This window comes from Halyomorpha halys, unplaced genomic scaffold, assembly GCF_000696795.3.
Source record: "Halyomorpha halys isolate HHAL.00 unplaced genomic scaffold, Hhal_1.1 Scaffold777.1, whole genome shotgun sequence".
NCBI lineage: Eukaryota > Metazoa > Arthropoda > Insecta > Hemiptera > Pentatomidae > Halyomorpha > Halyomorpha halys.
The window spans coordinates 88,202-105,215 of NW_027107689.1; the positions used below are offsets into that span (position 1 = coordinate 88,202).

The 17,014-nt window shown below is 30.5% G+C and overlaps 2 protein-coding genes across 4 annotated transcripts in view; both read right to left on the reverse strand.

The window, feature by feature from the left end:
- Positions 1-10: 10 nt before the first annotated feature.
- Positions 11-12,077, reverse strand: LOC106686103 (uncharacterized). The gene is made up of 6 exons (XM_014429237.2): positions 11,598-12,077; positions 9,438-9,579; positions 8,316-8,480; positions 6,982-7,149; positions 5,926-6,131; positions 11-2,744 (listed from the first exon to the last, which is right to left on the reverse strand). Exons 1-6 carry the CDS (start codon positions 11,904-11,906, stop codon positions 2,499-2,501), a joined length of 1,236 nt encoding a protein of 411 aa, XP_014284723.1. The 5' UTR covers positions 11,907-12,077; the 3' UTR covers positions 11-2,498.
- Positions 12,078-13,534: 1,457 nt separating this feature from the next.
- The window catches only part of LOC106686100 (mannose-6-phosphate isomerase), a 15,861-nt gene continuing 12,381 nt past the window's right edge, over positions 13,535-17,014 (reverse strand). For 2 of the 3 annotated variants that reach the window (XM_067046062.1, XM_014429233.2), the window contains exons 3-5: positions 16,633-16,800; positions 13,859-14,058; positions 13,535-13,776 (exon numbers count right to left, since the gene is read on the reverse strand). In XM_067046062.1, the coding sequence (XP_066902163.1) occupies positions 13,576-13,776; positions 13,859-14,058; positions 16,633-16,800 (569 nt within the window). In that variant the 3' untranslated portion in view covers positions 13,535-13,575. The remainder of the gene's footprint in view (positions 13,777-13,858; positions 14,059-16,632; positions 16,801-17,014) is intronic. The other variant, XM_014429232.2, reaches the window with a different exon arrangement.

The window sequence follows — 17,014 nt, forward strand, 5'->3', positions numbered from 1 at the left end:
ATATGTTTTATTTTATGTATAATTTTAATATTGTTATTTGTTATTTTAAATTAAAAAGCAAGCTAACCAGTTTTAGTCCATTCGATAGGCATCGGAGAGGAGATAGGCATTCTTAGTTTGGATTGCCTGGAGAGCGGACGTACTTCGGCTGGAAGCGGGAAAGCTTGGAAGCCATTGTTAGAAGAGAGGCAACTTGTCAAGCAAGAGGAGGAAGCCATTATGGACGCGAGGACAATAAGATTAAGAACAAAGAAGATACCAGGAATCAACGAAAGAAGATCGTAGAGCTTGGTTAGTTTTGTATACATAAAAATAGATACATGTGTAAAATAGATTTTAATTTACATTAAGAGAAATTATTGTAAGTATCTGTATTCTGATTGCCTAGCAATTATCTTGAAACCGCCCTAAGATTAAGAGTTTCTTTTTATATAATAAAATTATATTATCTATTTAATATTAAAGTTCTTAATTTGAACCCAATTATCTTTTATATTTGAAGAAAGTTAATAAAACGAGCAAAGATTCTTTTTATTTTATTTTAATATTTTTTAAAATTATTACATTTTATATAAAACTGATTTATTAGAGCCAAGATTTTGGCCAGAATTCCGGGCCTTGATCAGGGCAACATGTGCGGTCTGCCACAAGTCACTTAGGTAAAGAATTAAGTTTTTACTCATTAATCTTCTTCACTGATCGAATCCCCAACCATCTCCTTATGTAGAAACATTATCAACTTAATGTATAAGACATTAAAAACAAAAATTAATACCTATATTTTATCTGAAATGCTTCATAAAGGAAAAAAAATCAAGTAATATAAATATTAATAAGGTTGTTTTAATTAATTAAATAATAAGAAAACCAGCAGAGATTGCTCGTATTTTTTTTTTAACTTTCTTTTCTTACATTACTTAAACACTGCTCCTCGAAAATTAGCGGCACTCTATCAGTTTTTTTAAAAATTCTATGCCATTTGGAATAAATAAAACAAAACTAAAGTAGTGGAAGATTATTAGTTGACCGTATGTGATCGTAGATAGATGGTCCAGGTGCAGATGAAGCCCTGAAAAGTGGGGCGAAACTTAGGTACTAGGTGTTCTTTTCAATTATTTTTCGGCTATTACATTTGATTTACTCTATTTTCATTATAAAAAGGGAACAAAATAAAGATAGGTAAAAGAAAACACAAATATCAGAAAATTCAAGTAAAAGTCGAAAAATTCATAGAAATTTAGATATATTAATATATATCTAAGAAATATAGAGGTACTACATAACCTATATATCCAATTTTCATTCTAGATTTTTTTATCAAATACTTGTTAATTTAATTATCCTAACATATAATGTCTTTATAAACTTATATTTGTCCTGTATTAATAAAAAAATAAACTGTTAAAGGTAATTAAAAAAATTTAATAAAAAGTATTTACAACAAATCAAAAGAATTTTAAAATATACCATCTTAAAATGAAGTTAATTATTAGATATTTAATTAATTATAACACAGAGAGCAGAAATATTTATCTGTTGGCAGTTTTATAAACAATGCTAACTGAACACAAACGTGTGGATGGAGCACAAGCACTCTTTTTGTGCCCGAAAACCGACACTCAGAGGGCTACTAATTTAACCCTACTTATATAAGCCAATCCAAATAACCCAATTACACGCTTGTGGATACACGAATTTACCTAAGTTTGGCAAACGTGTAGAGGAACCTTAAAATAGGCAATTTTAGAGGAAAAAAGTAAAATGTAAAATGTACAAAGTCTAGTGGCCTTTATTTTTTCTTTATTTAATTATAAATTAATCCAACTTCTTAAACTTGAAGTAAGTCATAATTTAACTTGTAATAGTTTCCAAACCAAAAGGTATTTACAAAACAATAATTAATGACTAAAATTGAAAAATGAATTCCATTCAATTTTTTTTTTTTAACATTCTCATAATGAAGAAATTAAGAAAACAGGAAGAGAAATATTTGCATGTTAAAAAAAATCCGACATTTCATATGCACCAATCTAGTATTTCATTAATTGTCCAAAAGTTTGATATCCTTATTTAATTTAGCGTTTCACTGTACATATTTTTTTCTTCTTTAATTTACATTGATCATTTTTATAGAAATTATCCTAATTAGCCACACCTTAGTTAAATTTTATTTTTGTTATCTATTTGCTTCATTTAAGTGTTTGTATCTTTTTATAGCCCTGATAAAGCCCTGCAACAAGGGGCGAAACATTGGTTCAGATTAAATAGTTTTATTACTATTTAAGTTTTTCTTTTACCACACTCGCATCTTCTTTCTTTTGTAATAATTTTATTACTAAATTTTGCATGATAGTGGCTTTAGCTGAGAGCTAACCAGTAAAGATTCGGAATTTTTTTGTTTTCAGACATGATTTTTTTTTAAAATTAAGATCTGAAAGTAGCCTATTATTTGTGAATCATAAATATGATATAAATTTTAATTTATACCTTACACTAAACTAGTCAACCATATTCGATGTACTCTGGAAATATTGCCTCGTATTTGGATACGCAAAATAAAGAACCATCGTACTTCCTTTAGTACACCTGATGAGATACCTCTCATTAGCGAATAAGAAAAAAATAGATCCCATTTTGATTGCTCTTTTTCCATTGTCCTCTCCTACTTCACCTTCTCCGCTCATTACGATGAATGTGCAAAAAGCCTCATAAAGTGGAGTTTGAAACGTTTCACCATTCTCAATCTGAAAAGAAATATAATATAGATAAAGTAGTTTTCTTATTCCATTTTCTGTATTTCCCTCCCCCCACTCCCTTCTGGGTTATTAAATAGCCTACTTCAACTTTTTATTTTTTATTAGTTTCACATAAATAAAATATTCATTCCATCATTTCTAACTGTCCATCGATTTTCAGGTTTTGATTCTAAAAATAGTAAATAAGTGCTGTTGATTATTATACAGGGTGTTCCAGGGTTAAGAGTCCTAACTGAAAATATGAATTAAGGATCGCAAAACAAGAAAAAAAATCATATGATGGTATATCTATTAAAGGTTTGTTTAGTTTAATAGTTTATTATTCTGGGACTAGGTCCCCCTTAAAACAATTATAAGCTAATTTTAATTTTACAACATATATTGACCAAAAACAGTGTGGCTATACTTAATTATTACATATCAAAATTGTATTAAAGTTATTTTATTTTTTATAAAAGAGATTAGTTTGGTGAAGTAAAAGGTAATTAAATATAAGGGTTTTAAACTAGGGAAGGGTTGATAAATGACGAATGTTAGAGGGAATAGAGTTCCAGTGATATGCAGCTTGGATAAAAAATGATTTATCAAACACAGCAGTTGAGGAGAGGTGAAGTGGAGGGTAGATGTCAGATAAATAGGACTTGGTAGTATAGGATTGGATTAAGAATTTGGATTGCAGGTTTTATAAGATATAGGAGGGGTGTTGAGTACTAATTACTAGGAATAGAAAGGAAGCTTGGAAATACTGGCATCGGAAGGATGGATAGAGCCACTTCAACTCGGCATAATACTGGGTTATGTGCGTATCTCTCCTGATCCTGAAAATAAATCGTATTGCGCAATTCATAAGAAGTTTAAGTTTAGATTCAAGATTACCTGAAAGTCCACCATATACCAAGCAGCCATAGTCAAAGTGGGGGAAAGCAAGAGAGGAAACTAAGGGTTGATGGGTTTTAAATGGAAGGAGATAATGGATTCTATTGAATTGTTTCAGAGCAGCTATGGTTCAATGGGAAATTTGGGCAATGTGTGGTTTCCAGGATAAAGTTTGATCAAAATGACTCCAAAAATTTTTACTGACATATAGAATGAGATAGGAGTATTGTTTAGGATAAGGTTGGGGGGTCCTGGGATAGATTTAAGGAGAGATGGGGATCCGATTATGATAGCTTTAGTCTTTTCGGCATTTAACGTAAGTTATTGTCTGTTGCCCCAGGCTTATACTATTGATGTTTTCTTATGTTTAGGTTTAAGTATCCTATTCTATGTTTGGGAGATATTCACATCTAAAGATTTTCAATGTTATGAATTATTTAGTTTAAAATAAATAAATTAATATGTTTTACTACTATTTTATTAATGTAATGTAAACATTGACATTTATATTAAATGCGGTTCTAAGTGATTACCTTAAGCATTAAGACAGCCTGGTTATCTTTCTTCCACAACAACTGTGGCCGAACGGCACTGGATATTTTGATTTTTTAAATTATCCTTCTTCGTAAAGAATTCAGGTCATTGACTGGGCTTGCATAGAAATTTTGTTTAATTTTTTGTTGTCACCCTAAACAAAAAAAATGCAATGATGTCAGATATTAATAGCGTGACATCACATATCAAGAAAGATACCGAGATTGTCTTAGTGCTCAAGAAAATGGAAAGATTTTCATTGTTATGAATTATTCGGGATATAATAAATACATTAATATATGTTCCAATTGCTTTTTTAACGAACATTAACATTCATATTAAATGTTGTTCAAAATGATTATCTTGAACACTAGATAAGTTTTATTGTCGTGCTTTCTAGATCTAACACTACAAGAAATTTTGGTTAGGGGTGACATGAAACATAATGTATAACCAAGCCTAGTCAATGACCTAAATTCTTTACGAAGAAGGATAATTAAAACTTGCGAAAAAATAAAAAATATCCAGTGCCGTTCAGCCAATGTGGCTGTGGAAGGAAGATACCAAGCATATCTTAATAATCTAGGTAATCACTTTGAACCACATTTAATACGAATTTAATGTTTATATTTCTTTAATAAAGTAGTTGGAATACATATTAATTATTAAGGAAAGGTATGTTAAATAATTCATAAGAATAAAAATCTTTTGACGTGAGAGTTTAAGAATAACAATCTCCTAAACAAAGCGTTAACAGACCTACCTTAATGGGGCATATGTTTCTTGACCGGATATTCTTATTCATATATTCAGTTTGGACACTTAAACCTGAAACATGGCGACCGGCATATTTCTGATTTAGACAACACGTTCAGGTATCTTAACAAGAATTATTTTTATGCCATCCACACAGACCATGTCATTAGGGAGGATTCTTCAGCTTACAATCATATATTTTGTTTTATTTTCATTTACTTGCATGCCAATTTCCTCTTCTTTATAAATTAAAGCTTATGAAATAAATTTAACTTTTTACATATTAAACACTTACATTTTGTTTTATCATTAAAATAACCATGTTTTCTATACACTATTAATATTAATCAAATTTTTCTTATATTATTAATAATATTAACTTTAATTGTTAAAGTCCCGATGTCTTATGTTCTGCTTACAGTAATAGTTAATACTTCTTATATATCAATTTTTACGGTCAACTATATATACATATAGTTAATACTTTTTTGTTTTTATTTAACAAGGGACTTGAAATATTACTATAATATTTATGTATAATACTACTACTATTAATTATAATACTATATATGTAAATACAATAAAAAATAATATAACTTTAAAAGTGAATGTAAGAAGGCTGATAAGATCTAAATTCTTCTAATATAATAATTTGTATATTGACTAGATAATGGCTGGGTGGTACGAAACGTTGTTTGGAAGATGAATTAAAGGCAGAGTTTGGCAAAAATTAGTTACAATTGAAACTAATAGCTAAAATTACCATGGATACGATATTTATTTATCAATGGTTCATTCATAAATAAGGGTAGTATCCATGGCAATTTTAGTTATTAGTTTCAACTATAGCTAATTTTTTCCCAACTGTGATTAAAGGTGATAAGAAGTAGTAAGGTTTTTTTTTTTTTCATTGAAAAGGAAACCAATAAGTGCATTAATGAAACTTCCCTAAGTAGAGATCCAACATAAAATAACCTAAACTAATCCTATAGAAACTACTTACAATTATTTTAGTAACCCCAAATTCATATAGCGGTGGATTATAGACCAATACAGTACCAGAGGTTCTTGGAACCGCTTCCATTACCAAACGGTCAATCTGGTAGGATTTAAAATCGACAATTTCCAAAAATACATCAATATCCTTGAATTTCGGGGTCAGGCCACATCTGATCACGTTATCAGAACATGCAGAACACTCGATGCAATCTAAAAATAAAATAATAAGTCGAGAATTACAAGAAGCATCTAGTTTCATTTACATAAAATACTATACCATATGTGCTGCATGACTTCAAACACAAGTATCTTATCATATTGATAAAGGGAAAACCGTTTTTCACCATAAATACACAGATCTTTTTTAAGATCTATATTATTTTTTCTATATTATTCTGTAGTATTTTTTATTATTTATTCTGTTTATAGAGGGTGTGAATGTTGTATACGATTTCGGTAATTGAAATTCTCAACTTATTCCTGAATCTTAAAAGAATTTTCCTGAAAATTTCCAACATTTTTACTTTATATATATATACAGGGTGATTACAAGAATCTGTCAGTCAGATTCCCTGAACTATTCTTTACTTTTAAATTTCCCTTTCAGATTCCCTACTCTCTCCAAATACAGAAGTGAAAAAAAAAATTTGGTGCAACACGTGCATCACACAACTTAGTGGGGTAGTGTTGAAGATAATGTTGTTTTTATGGTTTTTGAAAAAAAAAATTAAAAACCAGGGAAGGCTAAAATCATGAACAAAAAAAATTTTCTTTTTTCTGTTGCTATAAAAATTATTATTTTAAGGTTTCTCGAGTTGGTAATAAGAAAGATAAACTTTACTTTTTAAAGGATACAACAGTTTAGCAAAAGAAAATGAAGCTCTAATGCACTTGGGAAAGAAAGGGCAGTCTCAGGTTTTCCTGTTCGGATCGTATATGTTTATATTTCCTTTATTCTCCTTTAGTTATTCATAAAATTCTGTAATATTTTATATTTATGCATTGTTTATTATTCCTAACAATGAGAACTCGTTATTTTTTTATTCTTTTAATTACTAACCTCCTTCAATATAGGAATGAGGTATTCCAGGTGGAATATAAACCCATTCACCACGCTCGATAGTAAAATAGTTCAAGAAGTAGCACATAAAGACTCCTACATCATTCGGACAGCATTCGCTAAATTTTTTTATTAAATTATATAAATATCTATTTTTCTTGTCTTCACCTGTAAAACAAATTAAATTTCAATTATACTATAGAGATTAATAAAATAAATTCAAAAGAATAATAAAAGCCTTAATTAATATAAGAACAGAGCACTTTGATTTTGATTTTTTTTTTTTAATTTATCAATTTAATACCATAGTTTTCAACATAATTTACTCAACAGCTTTTCAACTAATTATCATTTGAGCCACTCATAAAGAATTCACAGGACTCTCCTATAATTTTCATGAATGTTACTACCTCTTGAAGTACATAATTAGAATAAGAGAGATTAGGACTGACACTAAACAAGTTTGAGGAATCTAATTTTACCTTATCCCTTAGTTGATTATATTGGTCAATATAAGACATCAGAGTGGAAGGTCACCGACTATAATTTTAAACATCTTAAAAACAGTTTGTCAACAAATTTTCACTCAAACATAAATACTCAAATTTCATATATACCAGTGTATCCATTCGAGAACTCTTGCATTATATGCATTGGTAGAGCAAACTGAATGTTCTAGGAGGATCAGGAAAGTGCCTAGAGGTAGCACCCTCCATCCACCTCCCGGAATTTGTTTGTTGCTAATTCCTACAACATTACACACAAATTTTATTCATTATAATATTAATCATATCCCTAATTCATTTGATTGGCTTTTAATAATAGTGAGGCGGTTAGGAGAAAAGCTCCGGGATCTCCGGAGTCCAGCTCTTTCCTCTATAAGTGGGGGAAGAGCTCGTTTCACAGCTTCTCAGGCTGAATGTAAATATAAATGATCATTTTCAAGAGGTTATTTTATTTACTTTTTTAAATTAGTATCATTTTTTACTTTCTTTATTTATTTTTAAATTAGTATTGTTTTTTCCTTTATTTATTTTTTTCTCTTCTAATTCTTATTTTGTTATCATTTAATTTATATGTTTATAAATATGGTCTGAATGAGCTAGATAATCCCTATTATCGTTGTCTATAAATATGACAGAATGTAATATTACACAGTACAAAAAAAAAGTTTGTTCGAAATGAATAAGCAAGAGGAAACATGATATTCTAATAAACATCACATTTTTATGTCTAAAGTTTATACAATATATACAATCAATGAAGCTACATAATTATAATTACTATGATGAAGTAACAGTTACTTAATAAATTTCAAATGAAAAATTATTAACTTTCATTCTCGAGCCTTTGCAGAAAACGTTCTATTGTAGCTTCCATCACATCCTCTTCTCTTGATAATACATTCAGCAATATCTGAATGAACCACTCCTTTCTAGGTTTAATTAAATACTTTCTTATTAACTCTTTTGGTATGATCATCTCAAGCTCAGGAACTTCTGTTAAAAAAAAAAAAAAAAATCATGTACAACGAAATAAATAATAATTGTATTTTATAAATGAAATATTTGTAAAATAAATATTTAATGTTAAGATAGGTGTATACAAATTTCTCTTCTTCCTTGGACCAATAAAATTTTCTTCACCAATAGGTTATTTGCTGAGTAAAATAGCAAATTCTGATGAAGTACCAAAAGTAATCAGCAAAACTGGGTCAATTACCAATCAGAAATTCACTCTGAATGTAATCCTGAAGATATTTTATTAAATACTTTAAAGAAAGTAGTATAGGAATTGATTTAATAAAATAAGAATATAAATTACAAAAATTCATTATTTTTATTTAAATATCAATTCACTCAAACCCCCTAGTCTCTAATCTTCCATCCTCTTCCATTCCTGACAATCCTCCGAGGCGCCTGAAAAGAAGATGTCATTAGAGTGCTACCAATGGGTAGTTTCTCTACAAGCCTGTAACACTCCAATTTAACTTAGACCAGATTTAATAAATGTATTATAATGTACAGTTGTAAATAGCAATAAATAAATATTTAAAAAAAAAAAAAAAAATCTCAATTCAACCATAGATCTAAAATCTGTACCACTACTACCCATGATGGGTCAAAGGTTCAGCACTTTGTAAGGAAGTACTGTTACTAGACAAACAGTTGTACAAGGAGGTGATTTGGTCAGAATCACACTCGACCGCTAGATTTTTCCCCAATTAAGGTACCCACTATATGAGGCTGGATGGAACCAAGGGTTATCGAACTCACAGGGTTGACTAACGGCTACAGTTACAGAATAAATAATTATCTGACACAGCTGGATTCAAACCCAGATCTTTGGAGTTAGTAGCACAGTACCACTGAGCCATGCCGCTCCCCCGACCATAGACTCAACTGTTATAAAACAAATATTATGAAAAGCAAAGCTATATAATAAATGCTCTTTACCTCTCAAAAATCTTCTTATTTGTCGTAAGGGGCGAAAAGCACACAGTAGTTGAAAATCATTCAAAGCAATAATCATCTTTGGTTTATGGTTGACATCTTTGTAAATTCTAGGCATTCTTTTACGTAAATCTAGAGCTTGTACCTAAAATCAATTAATTTTAAATACAATCTAACAAATGACAATTAATGATTTACAGAGATATGATAATATTTTCACTCATTAAACATTGCCGATTAATTTTTACCAAGATATTTTATATTATAAAAAGATGTCTGGTTGTATGTCAATTAGATGTTCATGGCTGCAGTCGAGAACAAAATAGTTTTGAACTATTTTTGACTGTTAACGTTCCGACGCACAATGGTCTTTGTCATGGCTGACGTGATAGGTGTAGGTGTACAAAACAATGAACAGCTTAGTGTACAACAATGAAATAGCTGTTCAAGCCTTATTTGTTATCACTTTCATCACTTATAGTTTAACAATAATCATTAACATTATTTATTAGTCTATTATTAATTACTATGTCAGTTAATTTATTTTCTTTGTTAATTAATTGATTTTAGGTAATATATATTCTGTTTTATCAGTACATCACTCACTACTATGTCAGTGAACATATCTTTTTGATATTCATTTTTAACTTCCTTAATATTAAGCATTTATGTCAGTTTGGTTATATGAATATCTTTTTATACATCCAACTTCATATCAGCTCTATTTACATGTCACTTTTATATTTTAACATTAGCCTACCCTGCATCTTTTTATTTTAGTCCTGATGAAGACCTAGTGTCGATCAAAATGTTGTTCATTAATAAATAGTAGAAACTATTTTTGTTTTCCTTAACTGCTGCCCAGACCATCTTCCTACAATAAATTATTTAATGTTATTGCAATGGCATAGGAACTGTTTATAATCTATGAATTTTAAAGAGTTATATTAGTTTACACATTAAAATATTTGTCTACAGTAAATGTTGTAAAATACAAATATGCATGTTATATATGAGGATTGATCACTACCTATCAATAACAAAAATGGAACAATGGCGTAGAATAATTACCAAAGGATTTCTTGAAATCATTTTCACCTCAATCAATCCTTTCATTCCACTAGGAGTGATCATCATTAATTGATATCAAAATATATAATGTTTATTTTGTCATTCCCTAGGTCAGTCACAAAGCTGAAACTTTGCAAGAAAACAGTCTTTTCACATTATATTAAGCATTACCATAAAATATAATATGAATTTTAGATGAAGCACACAAATCACTATAACACTTTTTACCTCTGTCACAAGATTCTGTCATTCTTTAGCTCATTTATAAAATTCCCACCAACATACCCTAACAAAGGAAAATTTCAGGCTCAAAGGTGTTCAGGACTCACCAGAATGAAGCAGAAAATGATTCAATAGTTTAAGATAAAAAAGTTAACACTGATCACTACTAAATAAATATTTTCTACAAGAATTAATAGAATAATTAGGCATTCTATTTCTTTTAACACTCTTCAGATGTGCATGATACTCCATAGAATAAGCCTATTTTTAAAAATCACTATCTAGAAAACTTTAATCTTAAGTGAGTGTCTGCTTCAGAACATTATCAAGGAGCATTTCTCAGGGACTGTAAAAGTTAAAAAATTGAATCAATCGACTTTAATTTTCAAAAACTTTTAATAGTTAAATAGCACCAAGTTCGAACAATGAAACATTTAATATTTCATAGAATTAGAATATTATTTTAAGAGACAATCATCAATTATCAGTCGATGGGACATAAAACAAGAGAGATTGAGACTAAAAATGAATATACAAGGCAAAAACAATTTTAAAACTCCATAAGATAAAAATACATAGTACAAAACAACCTCTTGTGACAGAAACTTCAAAATTCTGAGGTATTTTATTATTGTTCTGCTTTAAATAATAACTGTAGACTTAAAAGGAATAAGAAAACCTCTAATTTAATTTTAATTACATTTTAGGGCCTAATCAAATCATTAGTATTTAAGTGAGCTTTGAAGTTATTTTCACTGGAGCTTATTTTTTACTCTAGAACCAAATATATTTGTATTTGTACCTGGAACAATTATCCCGGAAAGTATCATTAAATTAACGACAAATAAATGATAATAGCTAAAAACACACCTTCGATGGATGAACTTGAATCGGTAAGGGCTTGTTAACTGAAACTATTTTAAATATAAAAGGTAAACACCACATTTCACTAGTCAGTCCTCCAATGATATGAGTATTTTTAGAAAGAAATTCCGATAAAGGATGCAAGCAGTCTTTAATTCGGGATTGACCATTCTTATGCACACCAATCCATAGTTCTGCATAGGGAGTTTCTGAGTCAATTCTACAATTAATACTACTGCAATATAGCCAGGCTACTACACTCTCTTTCCCATACTTTCCCCACTCATAAGTTTGCAAATGCCCAATTAACTCCATCTCTATGTTGTTAAATAAACTTTGATGGAAGAAGAAACTTATTGGCAAATTATAAATTTATTACATAAAAGACCATAGATTTCAGAAGAAATACTCATGTTTCTGGTGTTGTTTTGGAGATAACCAAATCAATTTATCTTTTTGTTTTCAAAACTAAGTCAAACCGCCTTACTGAATTGAATCCAAAGAGGTCACATGGTGTTATTGTGATCAAAATACTTATAGATGGAAACATCTTAGTAGTAGGAAAATGGTCTGGGTGACGGTCAAAATGGAACAAGAAACAGAAAAAAAAAAACTGTATAATTGTCACCAACATTTTCCCCTACTTTGCACGGCTTCATCAGAGAAAAATGAAAACAATTCTATTCTATTTATATAACTTTCCATATATGTTCTTGTAGTCATGTTACACTTTACAATGTTTGCTGTTTTCATTTATCCCCAACGAAGCCAGGCAAAACGTTAGAATAAAAAGATTTTTCTATTTTGTGCACCTTTGTTGACCACCATCTGTACTATCTTCCTACAAATATTTGCATACGGCTACCTTATAGTTTCGTGGTAAGGTAAACCCACTCCAATTTATCATAGAATTAGTATTTAGCTTCTGTGGTAGGAGAATTTATGTTTATCAACGCGATTTTATACCAACGGCCTTGAAATATGATCACTGATATCTTTCCATCAAAAACTTTGTTTCCCAATTCAAATTTCAAGCCAGCCTGAAGGGTCGCTCTCGTAGTTGATTAATGAGTTAATTGTACATAGCCGAGCGAGAGAATTTTTATCGATCATCCCCATAATCCATTACCATGAGATCCTTCCTTACATAGTGCCAAGAACTGCGCGAGGCGTGGTTTTTGTATTCATATTTTATTCGAATTGAAATCTTGAAGTTAATAAATGAGATTATCATTATTGTAAAGCCAAATCTAGTACTGTTTTAATTGAGTTTCTATTATCCTAAGTTGATCCTAAAACTTTACAGATTTAAATTTTAAAATTAAATTAAATCTGTACCACTACAACCCATGAAAGGTCGGGGGTACAGTACTTTGAAAGGACGTATTGTTACTAGACCAACAGTTGTGCAAGGAGGTGATTTGGTCAGAATTACACTCGACCATTAGATTTTTACCCAATGAAGGATACTCAGTTTATGATGCTGGATGGACTCCAGGGGGCTCTCGAACCTACTGGGCTGACACAACGGTTAAAGATAACAGATAATAATTATCAGCCACAGCCGGATTCGAATCCGGGTCCTTGGAGTTAGTAGTCCACTGCCTTCCCAATAAGCCATCCACTCCCACAAATTGTCATATAACCTCTAATTCAATGGCGGAGGAGATTTATTTTTATACTGTTAATAAATGTTCGTAATGTTTATCATAAATATTTGTTTTAATAAACGTTAAATTGTTACGAATGAATTTCAAAAGCCATATTCATTGATTTCATTGTTCAATGTATACCTTTGTTTTTAATTACTTCTCTTTTTGTTAAGATACAATATAATTGTTGGTGTTTTTTTTAAGTCAACTAGATATATGTACTAGAAACATAATATTTTACCTAGTTTAAAAATACAGCCTTTATTTTAAATAAGAGTAATAAAATATAGAAAAAAGTAATTTATTAAAAAAAAATTGAAATCCTCTTCTAATTATATCACAAGATTTGGTTCTGCCATGAAAATAGTCATATCTTCCAAAGCTTTCATGTAATAAGTATGACATGGAGGAATTAACATTATGGTTCCAACCTTAATTTTAGTATATTCCATTGTTAAAGCCATTCCTTCTATTACAATAAAAACGCAAAGTGTGCGCTTTCCGTAGATACAGTAATACTGATCTTTACGAATCTGAAAATTATTATAATTGCGTTGTAGTAATATTATAAGTGAAAAGCATTCTAGTTTTAGTGATACATTATGTTATAATTACTGTTGCTTTTGATAGAACGAATTCATCCTCATCACAGTCATAAATGTTTAAGTATGGCTCAAATCTAGGTTTGACTTTCAATTGATCTAACTCAAAAGATGTAAAATCGGCGTACTCTATAAATAATGATACCTCTTTGATATCGGTAGTAAATGTAGCTTTAATATCATTATCAGTGTTTGTAGTGCATTCGACAGCATCTGTAACAAATTGATTAGAAGCATATAGTTAATATCACAATTATGTTCAATAGAGGAAGATTATTACCAACAAATTGTGCCTCCTTCTTCCTCCAAATTATCATCGAACTTAATCTTTTTAGTATTACCCTTTCCCTTACTCAATTAACTAAATCTTTTCCAAACAGTTCATTCATTTTTTTTATTTCATCTTCAACTGACAGTCAGTCATATATATATATTTATGCTCTTTCTTTATTTTGTTGATCTGCCTAAGAATAATCTCGTATAGAAACATAGATTAGTTTCACTCCTGCAAAGCTATAAATTATGTAGTGAACCAAACAGAATATAGCCAGATTCCTGTGGAACACTATCTCTATATATACTTAGTTAGTTAGCTGTAGGAACCCACTCAGCTTGCGAATGCCGCATTGAATATGTTTGAAGCTCATCAAATCGCAACAATTCTATCAAGACGACTTGATCAATTATATCAATAAACTGTGTTATTCTATAAAAATCAAATCATTGTATATACTCGTATAATTAATATAACTAATTCATTGAGACCTCTTGAATGAGCTTGTCGAAGTGGTTGTGTTAGATGGTTCTGACTCCAATTGAACATGTGAGGTACTCAAAACCAGAAGGCCTCGACAATCGCATATTCATACAGGTTAGTTATCTGGTTAGGAGATGAATAGAAATGATAATTCATACAGGAACGAACCGAAGGTCCTTAAGGACCTTATTTCGACCTTAACCGTCGAAAAGAAATCAGATACTAGAAGGAGGAGAGATTCGGAAAGGGCAGTGCAACACAAGAATCAAATATACAGTTTTAAAAAATACTGGAATGCACTGATGCACTGTGTACATTAATTCTCACTGCCTCCTAAGGAGGAGGATTCACTGAAGTATGTATTAAACGTCATCGAGAGATGCTACGTATAAGACTTTCGATTTTAGTGGATCAGAAGATTCTATTGTAATGTTTATTGATTCTAATAATACATTTAAGAATATTACAACATAACATGGTTATTAATTTGTAAAATAAAAATATTTACGAGAAATATTCAATTCATATCGATGTATTGATCCATCATTTCAATAAATGATGTGTGCCTGCGACTTTAGTACTGTAGTACGTTGCGTCAGTTTGTAATGGTCAATCGGCAGCTTAATCTGAGACCAACAGATAGCAGCATGGTCACTACAAGCTCAAATAAATTCACTATTTGAAAGCCTTACAACGTTTAATGGGAACTATATAAGATTCCATCAGACAAGGTTGATAACAGATTCTATTTGAGTCCCCTACTAAGATGTCTCTAATTGGTATTCGAATATTTATGTAGTTGTTACTTTAATATCCTTTTCTTCCTTCACTTTCCTTTCCTTATACTCCTAAATTTTGAGAAATAGCTCCCCTCATTCTTGTCACCAACTAAATGAGAAGACTGGTATCGTATGACAATATAAAGAATAACAGATCTTTACAATATCTGGAGACTTATTTCATCAAGTGGTAATGTCAAAATATTGGTGCCCTTTCGGGTAGTGACTTTTTTGCTTTCGCTTTTACTTTGAAGTAGAGCAGTATTAGGCCACCTCACCCTGTCTCCCAGAAGTAGTAGGGGAAAGGTGGTATGAAAAACCTGCGTAAATCTAGTAGGCTGGTTATATTGATATATGATAATGTATTAAATCTCTGAAAACGAAACATTATGTATCTTCTAACATTGGGTATATGAATGAACACGCAGTATCTATCGGTCCTGCTAAGAAAACGTATTGACCACCCTCGACACAAGAGCTACAGAAAAAACGTACTGTTCATACTTTTTTTTTTTTAATATTTATTTATTGCTATTTACAACTGTACATTATAATACATTTAGTAAATCTGATCTAAGTTAAATTGGAGTGTTACAGGCGTGTAGAGAAACTACCCATTGGTAGCACTCTAATGACATTTTACATTAGCTGGTCTCGTGGCCATCTTCTTTTCAGGCGCCTCGGAGGATTGTCAGGAATGGAAGAGGATGCAAGATTAGAAACTAGGGTGTTTGAGTTAGAGAGCTTATAATGGAAGGAGTGATATCTGGTTCGGGCTAGATCGGTTACGTAGGGAACATTAAGGTCTTTTTGTATGATTTTATTTGTGACAAAGTAAGGAGCATTGAGGATTTTACGAAGGAATTTGGATTGTAAAGATTGAATACGAGAGGAATTCGAAGGTTTAGCGGAGCCCCAAAGCTCAACTCCATTATGTCCAGATTGGCCTTATTACAGTCATGTAGATCAGTCTTTTGTAATGTGTTGGAAGTTTAGACCGTTTGTCTAGTAAGTGTTGTAATAGTCGAAATCGACGTGCAGTTTCCTGTCTTTTCAGTCTGGTGTGAGGATTCCAGGTTAATCGTTGGTCTGTTCATACCTACGCCGGTTCGAGGACAGTCTTGACGAAGCCAACTTAAGCAGTACTTTAGACTTCGGATTCCAAGAATCAACGAAATATCACTCTGCAAGTTAACAAAGGAATGTAAAACTACTATATTAAGAAATTCTAAACAATATTTTAATACTTACCACCATATAAAAATGAATATGGAATCAATGGCCGAATATAAATTGCTTCATCTTTTTTCAAAGTAAAGTGATTTAAAAAGAATATCATAAAAACTCCATGATCGTAGGGAAATATTTTATTTAATTTTTCAATAAACTCTAAGAGATGTCTGTCTCTCGTATCACAATCTGTAAAATAGCAAATTATTCAAAAGACCATAAACTTGAAGAAACTAAAAAAACAGTAGGAATGACAGTAAAACCAATGATGGATGATCAAATTGCAAGGTTAAGACAGAGGAATATGGGCAAAGTTGGGCATTAGCTAGCTAATATTTATTTAACTAAGGTAGTCAAAAAATGGAGTCAATAGAGGATTATATCAAAAAACGGTTCATGAAGT